The following is a 13,942-nucleotide window of genomic DNA, read 5'->3' on the forward strand; positions in this document are numbered from 1 at the left end:
GGAAATCTTTTTTACTGAACTAATATGCCAGAGTTAATTGGATATTTTTAAATTTGAATGTTATTCTATCAGGATATATTTTCGAACTTGGAAACATCTAAAATATAAAATTTCACCAAAATATCAAAGAGGACCGCGGTGGCCTGGTGGTAAGGTGTCGGCTTGTGAGCCGTAGGGTTTCAGGTTCGAGACCCGATTCCACCGAAGAACCGTCGTGTAAGGGGGTCAGTTGCACGTTAAATCCGTCATGCCAAACGTCCTTTCGCTGGTGTGGTGTGGTGTGGAGAGGGGGATGCCAGCTCAGGTGTCGTCCTCGTCATCTGACCACGGTTCAAAATGAGCTCCGTCCCAAAATAGCCCTAGTGTTGCTTTAGAACGGGACGTTAATATAATTAAACTATCAAGTTTTTATTTAGAAATTCCTTAAAAAATGCCCTCAACGAATGTTCGCTATAAAGTGACAATAAATTCGATTCTTTTCAAGAACTTTGCACAATTTCGTGGAAATTAAGAGGATATAGAACTACATACTATAGGAAATAAAGTACGAGCAAAGAGAAAATTTTCCGTTTCAGTAAAAACTATGAAAATCAACTAGAAAGCACCCAAATAATGTACAATGCCTCATAGTTTTACATTTCATTCTTATAATATATACTTTATATTGGTGTATATATATTTTGAGAATAATTTAAATAAAATAAATGTTTAAAATGTATTCTAACGTTCCATATAAAATAATAATCATGAATTCGAAACAGTTACAGCTAAGTAGTTTTGTTTTTAAAAATAATTAAAATATCATTTGCTTGCGATTTAATCAGTGAAGAATTTCCAATGCCACTAGAAAGAAAAGGGGTCTCAAGTCGATTAAAAAACTTACAACTGAAATATTTTACAATATTATTATTTAAATATTAACAATCAATATCAAGTATAAATGGTCAGATTCCAATATGTCCCTTTACATTCACTTAGTTATTAGAATATTCATAAACACCAAACTTTGCTTAAACGATACTATACGGAAACGTGGATACTGGGTAATCTGGAGTGGTAAAATATAAACTAAAATTTGTGCATTTTCACAAAGTTAATGGAATAAAAAAGATGTGAAAATGAATTAAGCAATTTCTTAAAACAGGGCTTCATAATGTGTGCTATTGTCGATTATAAATGGATGTATAGTAGTAGAAAATAAGGATGACGTTATAGTTATTAAAGCTTTAGGGCGTGTAAAAATATCGTGTTAGTTTTTAATTTAGCAACTCTTACTCTTCCCTCATTTCCATGAATTATCTCTAAAATTCTAGCCATTGCCCATTTCCAAGGAGGCAAATCATTTTCCTTTAACAATACTAAACATCTGACCTTAACGTTATTTTTTTAATTGGCACTTATTTCTTTGCTGTATGTGGTTCAAATAATCAATTTTCCATCGTTTCCAAATTGTTTGAACACATTTGATAGTATATTGCCAGCGCGACAACCTATTATCAGAAATATCCACGATTTGCGATTCAGGTATTGAAGTAATTGGGCGTCCAATGATAAAGTGTCCAGCAGTTAAAAGTTCATATTCGTTAATGTTATCTGATAATGGAATTAAGGGACGTGAATTAAGTATACCTTCAATTTGAACTACTATTGTTTCAAATTCTTCAATAGTTATTTTACTGTTAGCTAAAGTTCTATAAAGATGGTGTTTAAATAATTTTACACCTACCTCCCATAAACCTCCGAAATTGGGGGAACAAGGGGGAATAAATTTCTATTGAATTGTTCTGCAGATAGGTAATTGGCTAAAGTCTCATTAGTCTGACAAACTAGTTTTTAAGCGATTTAATTCTGAAGCTGCACTTTTGAAATTAGATGCATTATCTGACATCAATGTTTGCAATGCGGCCTCTACGGGCGTAGAGTCTCTTTAAAGATGCAATGAAAGCCTCAGATGTCAAATCTGTTACCGTTTCTAGGAGTATAGCTTTAGTTGACAAACATACAAAAATCGCTACATAAACCTTTGAATATATTCCTTTTCTTTGGTTTTTAAACTTTATTTGAAAAGGGTCACAAAAATCTCCCCCAGAATTTAAAAATGGAGAACTTGGAGTTACTCTCTCTGTAGGTAAATTTCCCATTAACTGTTTTAACACCCTAGGCCTTTGCCTAAAACATCTAATACAATCATGGACGATTTTCCTTGCAATGCCTTTACCATTTAAGTGCCAGTATTGTAATCTAATTTAATGTAACAAACTTTGTACACAAATACGTAGAAATTTTTTTATGTTCTTTCTCAAAAAGTAACTTAGTGAATGTATGCTTACTGGATAAAATTATTTGACGTTTAGATTCAAATGCCAAGTCAGAATTTTTAAGTCTACCACCAACTCTAAGTAATCATTTTTCATCTAAGAATGGATCTAAAGATCTTAACTTACTTTTCTGAAATATTTTTACCTTTATTTAGTGAATATATTTCTGATTTAAATTCACTCAACTGTGCTACACTACACCTTAGCAGTTAAATATTTACTTACCTTATTACGACACACTTTAGATTTAGTGCTATTAGTAAACCTGAAAATAAAGCTAACTATTCTAATTAATTTTATGAAATTATTTGTAAGATTAAAGAGTTCATCATAAAAATTTGAATAAAAGTCAATGTTCAGAGTCGCAACACATTTTAGTTCATCAGCAAAGGCAATATCCTGCATGGATTGATTGTCGACTGGTTCATCAGTAAGTTCATCTGGACCAGAATACCACATTTTATTCCTTATGAGTTCATCTGCACTGCATCCTTTAGAAATAATGTCAGTAGGGTTGTTTTTGCTACTTGCATGTTTCCAATGGCAATTTGATGTGAGTGTTTGGATCTCCCCAACCCTATTGCTGAAAAATGTTTGTAGCTTATAGAGCTCTGTCTTGATCCACACCAAAACAATAATAGAATCTGTCCATAACGAGATCACATCAATGGGTAATTGCAGAATTGGAAATATATTTTTCACTAATCTGGATAATAGCAACTCGGCACATAGTTCAAGTCGGGGAATGGTAAATGACTTTAATGGAGCCACTCTGGATTTGCTCCACAGTCTAGTTTTAAACTGTCCAGATTGGGTGAAACATTTTAAATAGACAACAGCAGCATAAGCACGTTCTGCTGCGTCAGAAAATCCATGAATCTCAATGCGAACTGCATCAGGAAGTAGAATAAACCTTTGAATTCTGAAGTTGTTTACTTCCGAGAATTTTTCCATTCTGTCATTGCATCAGATGGTAATATTTCATCCCAGTCCAATTTTATCTTCCAAAGTCCTTGGATAAATATTTTTACTTTGGTAATGGGAGGGCCTAAAAGTCCAAGTGGATCATTAAGACTCGCTATTTCTTACAGCACTTCCCTTTTTGAAAAAGAGTCCTTAGGCTTGATCTTTACCTTATATGTAAAGCAATTTTCTTTTGAATCCTAAAACATACCTAATGTCTTTACAGAATTAACACCTAGTTCTTTCTTGAAATGAATAGGATGTGGTAGACAGGTTTTGTAGTAAATTAGAGTTATTAGCGACCCATTTGTGAAGCTCAAATCCGGCTCTTCTGAGGAGTTCAGAAATCTGGGTTTGAAGATTTTTAGTATCTTCTAGCGTTGCATCACCTGACAGAATGTCATCCATGTAGAAATCAGAACAAATCACATCTGCAGGCTTAGGGAAGTCCTTTTCCTCATCTGCTAAAGCCTTTAAGGTCCTGGTAGCCTAAAATGGTGCAGAAGCTGTTCCATAGGTTACTGTAGACAGTTTGTAAATCTTCACTGTAGCATCAGCACTTGTTTTCCAGACAATACGCTGTAAGTCTCTTTGAGTGGGATCGATAAGTATTTGTACATTTTTTAAAATATCTGCATTAAATACGTATCTGTGCTTTTGAATCTACTTAGTATGGAAAAAAGATCTTGCTGAAAAATACCTCCATTTAGTAAAATGGAATTCAGAGAATATCCGCTTGTTTTTGCACTAGCATCAAAAGCCATTCTTAAGGGAGTTGACATTTTCTCAGGTTTGTATATCGCATGGTGGGGAATGTAATAGTTCACATTGCTATCAGCTTCAATTTTAATCTCCATTTGTTCTAAACTCTCATATTCTCGCATAAATTCCTTATATAAGGTTTCAACAGTATTTTTGTTTAATTTATTCCAGATACGATTTAGGAGCTAGATTGCATTTTCTTCGGAATTTCCTAACAATGATTCGACATTTTCCTTTATGGGTAACTGAATTATAAATCTTCCCGTGTTATCTCTTATAGGTTTTAACAAAATGCTCCTCACAATAAATTTCTTCTTCACTGTTAGTTATTTAGCATTACTCGGCAATAATTCCAATTCAAGAAATTGTTTAACAGCTGCATCTAAATTTGGTTCACTTACTAGATAACAATTGGCTTGTTGAGGAAGAATGCCTGCAACTAAATAACGAAACTTTGTATTTTGTAATATTACATCCCCATTTTGCAGACGAAGTTGCTCAGGTTTTAAAATCTCAAAAAATAGCTCACTTCCTAATATTATATCAATTTGACCTGGTGTGTGGAAATTGAAATCGGCTAGTTCAATTGAAGAGGGAATATTTAATTCAGATATATGTATTTAATTTCGATACAGGAATCTCATTGGTTATTTAAAGAATAGAACATTTCACCATGTGTGAAAATGAATAATCTCGATTTGATATTTCAATGTTAGCAACGTGTTTAACAAACTGCGTAGTTCCATTTATACCAGTTACACCTTGCTTTACAGATTTTAATTTGATTCCCAATTTTCTAGCTACATCTTCTCGAAGAATACATAAAGTTGAAGCATTGTCTAAGAGCCCTCTTAATTGAATTCCGCTACCATCTGCAGTTTTCCCGTAAATAAGAATATAACCGATTTATTCGCTTTTATCACCCGTTTAATATCTCTTGGATTGAATGTCAAAACAGATACTTCGGTTTGTATGTTTAGTTTCGGTTTCGTTTCAGCGTCTATTTGGCTTTCACTCGCCCGTGCCCTTGAACTTGAAGTGATAGCGTGAATTTCAGCTGATTCATCATGTAAGAGCGAATTATGCCTTTTACTGCAGCTTGCAAGAATATTTTGATTTGCATGTCCCCGCATGAGGTTTAAGATAGTTAATGCATAATTTTATTCCTAATAAAAAATTCTGTCCTCGACAGACATGTTTTGAAAAGTAACGCATCTAAATAGAGCGTGATAGTTTTTGCATAAAATACAAGCTTTAGCATTGGAATTTTTATTATTAACTATAGGCGTTTTCGCTCTTTTAGATACACTCGTATTTTTGGACGTTCGTATTTACTCAGAATACGGTTAATACTTTCTAACAAAGAGCTTCGCTTTTCTAGAAATTCCATCAAGTTTTCAAATGTAGGAATTTCTGCCGTATTTAGAGAAAACTCGAATTGCTTCCTTGTCTCTTTGTCTACTTTCTGTAGAATGTTTACTAGCATTAAATCAGCTTATTTTGTTCAAATTTAAGAACCTTTAACGCTGATGCTTTTTTTAACGCAGTCCATTAAAGCGCAGAATTCTCTAGCAGATTCGCTACGAATTTTCTCAAAATTTATTATTTCTAGTATATGAGAGTTTATCAAATGATGTTGATTTTCATAAAGATTTAATGATTTATGATTTAAATGATAATGATTGATAATGATTTAAAGAGTGAGTGGAAGTTATCACTAGATGATTCTAATAATTTAGCTTCTCTTAAACGTGCACGGAGATAATACAGCTTTTGAGAATCATTTAATTGCTTACTGTTTATTAACAAAATAAATTTTTAAAATTTGAAAAATCTATTTTTCCAGAAAATTCTGTTAAAAAAATTTCCGGAATTCGGATTTTAGTTACTGCATTATCCTTTGAAACACAGTTTATTTTCAATTCCTTTTTAATTGAATTTAATAGTATTTTCAGACTTACCTCTGTTTCTTCAATCCGTATATTTATTTGTTCAATATCTTCTAGGATAGTTTCTATATCTTCCGATGTTTCAATACCATAGTAATGTTCGGATATCTTGTCCAACTATGCTTGCAATTGTCCAAGTTTCCTTACTTTCATTTCTAATTCCATTGTGTTAATGCTTGGAAGCTGACTTTTCGGTACTAAAAGTTTCGATTCTTTTCAGAGTAGTTTTTATCGAGCCTTTCAGTTTATTTAGTTTCTTTTCTGAAACTCCATCTTGGTCATCGCTTTTTTTTTCAACTTTTTTTATCCATAGTATTTACTCCAGCTAGACGAACCAGTGTTGTCGATGATTATAAATGGATGTATAATAGTAAAAAATACGGATGTCGTTACAGTTATTAAAGCTTTATTTTGTGCAACTACTCCCAACGGGTTACAGTATTCGAATGTACAAGTTCATAATTGTTATAGGTGGTGCTCTTGCATACCATGACATAACAATGTGCGCAGTGCTCAAATCAGCAATTGTTGCTAACTAATCCTGAAATTTGGATTTCAAAATAATTATAAGAATGCCACAGAAAGAATTGTTGAATACAATTTGCAAATGGAAATTTTAATCAAATAAAATTTCTTACTGAAAAAAATTCCTACATGCATCTTTTATTCACCCAGTCTTTCATTCTTTTTGTGAACGATTTTATTATCGTTAGAACTGTGAGATTCTCCCACTGCGGTAAAATAAATTATAAGTAAAATGGTTCAGCCACTTGGCATAAGGAGTATAATTTTGCTTAAGACAAATAATTGATGCATGGTATATATTTTCATAATATGTATACTTAAGGAGTATTTCTATTCATTATGTAAATGCACTGCTCAAAATAATGGAATGCTTTTCCAATTTTCATAACAATACTTTTTTCCAATGTATAAAGTGTCATTAAAATTGAATAAATTTGTAATATTGTATTATTTTATAGACATTAATAAAAAAGATTGTTTATACTAAGTGGCATTAATGAAGTCAAAATATATAGTGGCATTAATGAAGTCAAAATATATAGTGGCATTAATGAAGTCAAAATATATAATTTTTAAGAATTCGAGTATGCGTAGACTGAAATCGCAATTTGTATCTTTATTAATCCCAATTTCAAATTTGTTAGAATACTTTATTTGAATCGTTAACTACAAAACGGCATTACAAGTATGATTCTTGCGAAAGAAAAGGTATTTTTTCTTTTCCTTGAGCAGGGAAATTTTTATTTTTTTAATTTAAAATTTATCGACAAAAACTCTAGATTACACCGTCTAATTTGATGCGATTAATTTATATATTTAATTTTTAACTGCTAAGTAAATTATGGTTGAATTTTTAAAAAATATCAGCTTTTATAGAATTTTAAAAATTAGTTTTCTTAAACTGTGAATACATTTATAGATGAAAATTGTTGTAATTATAGTCATTTTATTGCCAAAAAATAAAGAATGAGGAAGAATACGGATTGGGTAATTGTGTTTACAATTTAGCCCTTTCTAAGTGCCTCAGCAAGTGTCCAGATCTTATGGTTTGCAATTTCTTTCCCTGTACATATATACCTTACAGTACCTTTAATTGCCGAATGACGATATATCTTTACGTACACGAGGGAACTTTACTTTTTTAAAAATATTTAAATAAAATCGGCATTAATTTATTCTTCCCTTGTTTCGTAATCTGTTTCTTTTTGAATTTTGCAAGCATTTTTATTTTGCTCTTTTTATGAACTTCTTCCCAAATTCTAGCAAATTCATAAAATTGGACCGGTATTCCTCATAAAGATAAAATACTTTCGTTCGGCATTAAAAGGGTTAAAGCAATCGCAGTATACAGTGTCACAAACTCCAGAACGTAGTGACCAACGCTTAATTCCCACTGGTGAAAGGACATCTAAAATACATGAATAAAATACTTCTCTACATTTTATTTTCGCTTCACGAATAGGGCATTCAGGCTATGAGATAACATCAAGATTGCAATGAAGTAAAGTTACCTTCAATGATTGGAGATAGGTTATACCGCAGCCAATTATAGCCATTAGGATTCTACCACAATTTCAGATTATATGCTGTCGTGATGAGGATCATTCAACTAATCTGCATGTTTACATATGACGGATACCTCCGATGTACAGTTACCAACGACATTATCAATTTTAACAATTACATGCTCTAACATGTTAGGACAGAATTGGAAACTAATCATAAAGGTCTATCTAAAGAAAGGAAGAAAATATATAGAGTACTCTAAGAATTAGACTAAAAATTTAAATGATTCGGTTTTGTATGAGGTATTGCATATTTTCGCATCATTACAATACATTTTTGAAATTTACCGAATTTAAAACAGTGATTTCTTGTAGTTACTCTTTAAAATGTTTAAATTTGAAACATTTTAACAAGTTAATTATAAGAAAAAGATTTATTACAAAAATATCTTCCTTACTTGTTATAGGAACTGGGGTTTCTTTGGGGAAATGCAATGGTATATCTATAGTATTGTCTGTAATAAACGTAATTAGATCCATGATAACTAAACGTGAATGAAATGAACATTTTTTAAATGCATCCGTTAGGCATTCTTTGTTACCCGACCTATAAAATATAAAAATATTGAGTGTTTTAAAATAAAAATTTAGCTTTAAAAAATAATCTTAATAAATTAATCTAAAAGCTAAAGTTCCAATCTTTTTTTTTTTTTCAATTTGACCATTTGCAATCGTGAGGCTTCTTTTGCACTATATTAGAAGGAATACCATTGAGATTGATTTCAATAGTTAAAAATTTAGAGTTCAGATTAATTTTGAAAGTAAAAAAATCAAATTATCCAAAAATCATATGTTATCGAAGTAACAAAATGAGTTCTTTTATTTAGTGAATATACATAGAATTACTTTCTGAATGCAAAGAATTAAAATTCTATATAAAATAAAATTATATTCTATTTAGTTTCAATAAAGTCTAGTAAAACACAGTTTGTATATAAACTTTCATAGAAAATTTTTCCTGTTGTAGTAAGCTGTTGTAACAATGAATATTAGATTTAGTAAAAGAACATTCTCCAGAAAAAGTGATCTCTTGGTGCAGCTTTAGGATGTATATCCTTGCTTTTACACTAATGAGATTAAGATTTTAAACAAATGAACATTTAAGATTGCATAACATCAAGATTGCAATGCATAAAAACAGCTAAATTTTGTTTAAATATATATGAAAAATAGAATTCTCATTTAGGAATTAAATTATTTTATCAAACATTTTTTAAGTATTTTAAAATATGCTTACAGTGGCACATCAAGTAATCTCATAGATCCTTTGGTAAGTTCAGAAAGTAAAGAATACAATTCCGGTTCACAGGCATTCATTTCTTCTTGACTTAAGGTTTTAAAGCATTCAGCAAAACTCCGTTTTTCTTCACCTAATTGATTATTTATAAAATAAAATTATGCAGCTTAAACTTTGAAAACATAACTCATAAAATAGAAATTTAGACCTTTTATTTCTAAAGGGAAAAAATATCCCACTTGTAAGGATAATAATGTGATAACCATTTTTATTGAGTACATTCAAAACGCAATGCCAGATATAATCCTCTACTTTTCAGGAAAACGAGACTGACATAAATAATTCAATAAATATAAATTAAATCAAATATCCAGGAATCAAACGATTCTGAAGGACCGCAAACAAGCAACTATCTACAGTCCATTTTTCTGCATAGTTTTTCATGGTAGTCAATCTATCCTCACTACCTTTCCAAATTTTATAATAAGCTAGCAAAAGGAATTTAGAAATAAATTGCAGGGTAAAAATTTCAAATACGTTACCTGATATCAACTTCATTATGTTAATGTGATCACTTTGAGGCATAAATGAAATATTTAGCAAAACTCCTTCGTATTCGAGCATCAGTCTCATCAAAGCAATACGAGCTTTCAAAGAACAAATACTTAGCACTTCGGAAAGACATTTTACACCTTCATTAGTCAAGTCTCTATAAGAAAAATCCATTTTTAGTTACAGAAATTTTATGAAGAATTCCTAAAAACAAAACACCAAATAAACAAGAAAAGTTTGAATAAAAGAATATTGAAAGTGTGGTTTATCATTCTGTGCATTATTAGAAATTAAAGGAATGTTACAAAGGAGCATTTTCAAATATAAAAGATGAAATACTCATGCATTTGAGAATCTCTCTTTTGAGTATCCTTCAGTGTTATTATCTTCTTAATATGAAAACGAGTGGTTTCATATAATTAGATGCAGGCACTATCAGTTTATATACACCAACAAACTTCAAATTTTTTAACATGATTATAAGTCTCCACTTCATTTTAAAAACAGAATGTGACGGTGTGAATGTGCTGCTGATGATGCATTTCAAGTTTGTCTTTTATGCAATATATTACTTTTTCGTTTATTTCTTCAACTCGTGAGGAGAAAAGATTCACCATCATGGAATAAGTACACTAAATAGAGAAGCATGAGTCTTTAGCAAAGACTTTTACATCAAATACAGATATTTTGCAAACTGATTATTTGTAAAATGCTTCTCTTCCTTTAATTTTATTTGAATTTATCAACAATTTTTTTATTCCAAAAATTCAGAGCATATATAATTTTTTTCGCTATAAACTGCATTTCCAATTCAGTCGTCTGATTCTACATAAAACCAAAGATGGATTAGCATAAATTGAATTCTCTAAATTAAGGGGAATCAGATTTTAAGAATAATTTAGGGATATATTTATGGAAATTATAGCTTATTAATCCGTTAAATGTAGCGTATGAGTCGACAGCGCGCATCGAATAACCACAATTTAACTCATAAGCTTAAATCAAATCATTCGGTTGTAGTTACAATCCGAAATTCACGATAACGAATGAATCCACAAACTTCTCAAATGTCTTTTGTATCATCAGAATTAACCGAATAATTAATTAAACCGAAAACAACTTTCAAAACCAGAAAATGTTATATACAGTACACTCCCGATTATCCGCGGAATTGGGTGGCGCGGCCGCCACGGATAAAAAAATCGCGGATCATCCGAAAATAGCTAAAAACGGGTATAGCAAAAAGAAAACGGTCATTCCAACTTTGAGAAATCGTTTTATGTACAATAAAACGTAAAATAAACAGCAGGAAATGTTTAACTAACGCTTAATATTTTAGTATATCACTCAAAACTAACCTAAAATGCATTTTGTTAATGAAAACAGAAAAGTGCTTTGTACTTACGAGAGGCGTCAAGGATACACAGAAAAATGAATACATATGTACTGTTTTAATACTGTAATGTATTATGCAATTACAAAAGCATAACTGTAAAACTACACCTTTTTGAAGAAATCGGTCATTTGTCTTTGCTTCTTGCTTTGGAAGCATTTTCTCTTGATCCGAGATTGCATTTTTCGTAGTATAAGTTTCTCGGCCAACTCCGCGTCGTCTTGTTCTTCCAAATAGCTCAGCAGTACGTCGACTTGTTGCAAAGCCGCTTCGTGAGTCTTCCGCATCTGCACAGTGGGCTCTTCTTCGCCTTCACTTCGCTCTCTTTCATTCTCGGTCTCTCTCCTCTCTTCTCAATTTCGTCATCTGTCAAGCGTTCGAAGCCAGGTTCGTTGACGTCACACTCCAACCACTCGTTAATGTTTTCAGCATCGATGTTCTCACCACCCGGAACTGTTTTCACCATATCGGCAAGAGTTGCCGTGGGCGTGTCTACATCTTCATTCTCTTCTTCACAACTCAAAGGGGTTAGGTTGTTGTTGGCTTCAACATTAGGCATGAGTTTTCTCCATGATTTTATGAGGGTTGACGGTTAAACTGAGTCCAATGCAGATGCAATATCGTAGATGCTGTCTAAGATTGTGTAGTGTTTCCAAAACTGTTTCAGATCATAACCTTCTTCAATTTTGGTCATTAGCAGCTTTTTTCAGTATGCTCTCTTCATTGTTGCAATGACTGCTTGGTCCATGGGTTGGATTAGCGCAATAACGTTTGGGGGGAGAAACTTTGCAAAAATTTGTCCATCAGAAGACTTTAGCACGCTTGTTGATGGATGAGAAGGTGCGTTGTCAATCAATAGCACAGCTTTTTCAGGCAGGTTTTTCGATTTAAGAGGTTTACGCACTTGAAGAACAAAGATTTTTTCGAACCATTCTTGAAAAATGTTTCGGTTCATCCATCCTTTATTTTTTGGTTAAAGTAATTAACGGACAAATTTTCTATCTTTGTGCCTTTGAAAGATCTCGGTTTTTTTTTTTTTTTGACTTTCCAATGACAATAAGTCTAAGTTTATGTCCACCTGCAGCGTTACTGCAAGACATGATAGTGATCCTTTCCTTGCTGCTTTTATGAACAGCCGCTTTACTTTCATTTTCAAATGCTAAAAAGCGAGTGGGAAGACATTTCCACAAAAGTCCCGATTCGTCGGCATTGTAAATTTGTTCAAAAGATAGCTCTTCTTTTAAAACAAATTCTTCAAATTCGTGTTAGAAATCGTCGGTTGCTTGTTGGTCACCACTAAGTTTCTCCCCATGAAGTCCAATTTCTCGAATTCCATGTCGCTGCTTAAAACGAGTCAACCAGCCAGAAGACGCATCAAAATTTCCTTTCAGGCCTAACAACTCAAAAAAGGTTTTTGCCTTCGCCGCAATGATAGGACCATTTACAGGAGTACCCTCTTTTAGAACTTGAGCTAACCACTCTGCCAATGCCGTGTCTAGATCATCAAAGGTAGAACCCTTCATAGTTTTTCGCGTTTTCATAACGGAAGCACTGTCCGACATTAATGCAAAGTTCACCAGTTTGTCTTTTTGCTTTATAATGTCACGCACTGTGGTTTCCGCGATTCCGTAATCCAATTCCATCTGCTGTCTTGTAGCGCCGTTTCCTACTTTGGAAATTAATTATAGTTTTTGAGCAATCGTCAACACAACCTTCCTTCGTTTTCCTGACATTTTAAATTGGTAATGAAAAACACAAAACCAAAAAGCACAAGCACTGAACACAATAAAAGATAAGAAATTAACTCCGACCGGTTCGCAAACACTATCAGGCTTAAACTAACAGTGGCGAGTGGGAGGAAGTGGACGTGTCAGTAAGATTAAGACGAGAGAGGGCGGTGGAGCGGGCACTGCAAGGGTGAGTAAGAAATCACTTACTTATCAGAGGGGAAGGTTCCGAGAAGGCCTGGGATATTTTTGCCATAAATAAGCACTATGTTAGCAAATTTAACGTTTCGCTCAGTTTTGTGAACATTTTTATTTTCTTTGCTTTACGCTTGTACAATAAAAAAAAAAAAACTTTGTGCGGCAGGCGCGGATAACTCGCCCGCGGATAATCGGGAGTCTACTGTAGTTCGACAGCAAAGAAAACTACCCATTTAAAAAGTTAGATATACACGCCCAATTTAATTAGTAATCAAACAATAAACACAGTATTTAAAATTTTTACACACTTATATTACTTCAACTTCTATATTGATCTCTTAATCGAAAACAAGTATTGCTTTAATTTAATTTTAAGTTTCATGTTATGCATGAAATTTTATGCATACAGAATGCTTCAAAACTGAAGGAATAAACTGTTAGATAGTCTTACAAAATAGTCTTACAAAAAGAAACACTTTCTCATATAACACGCGAAATCAAAGATAAACAATTTTCTGCAGAGATTTTAAAAATTACTTTAATGGATGCATATATATTTCATAGCAATGTTATTAGCGATTTTGAAATGGATTATAACCATTATGGAAAAATCAGGGATTCGTTTACAGTTTGGAAAGAAAGCCAAAGATTTTACAAAAATCAATTCCTCAGCAAGCGTGTTCCCTATCGTAGATGGTTTCCTCATTTCTTTACCAATACTCGAAAGTGGAACTTTTATGACATATTTTTCAG

At 32.3% G+C, this 13,942-nt stretch overlaps 1 protein-coding gene across 1 annotated transcript in view; it reads right to left on the reverse strand.

The window, feature by feature from the left end:
* Positions 1 to 13,942, reverse strand: part of LOC129975507 (uncharacterized) — a 57,434-nt gene that overhangs the window by 14,686 nt on the left and 28,806 nt on the right. The window contains exons 13-15 of the mRNA XM_056088569.1: positions 9,862 to 10,028; positions 9,320 to 9,452; positions 8,481 to 8,629 (exon numbers count right to left, since the gene is read on the reverse strand). Coding sequence (XP_055944544.1) covers positions 8,481 to 8,629; positions 9,320 to 9,452; positions 9,862 to 10,028 — 449 coding nt within the window. The remainder of the gene's footprint in view (positions 1 to 8,480; positions 8,630 to 9,319; positions 9,453 to 9,861; positions 10,029 to 13,942) is intronic.

Source organism: Argiope bruennichi, chromosome 7 (genome assembly GCF_947563725.1).
Source record: "Argiope bruennichi chromosome 7, qqArgBrue1.1, whole genome shotgun sequence".
Classification (NCBI taxonomy): domain Eukaryota; kingdom Metazoa; phylum Arthropoda; class Arachnida; order Araneae; family Araneidae; genus Argiope; species Argiope bruennichi.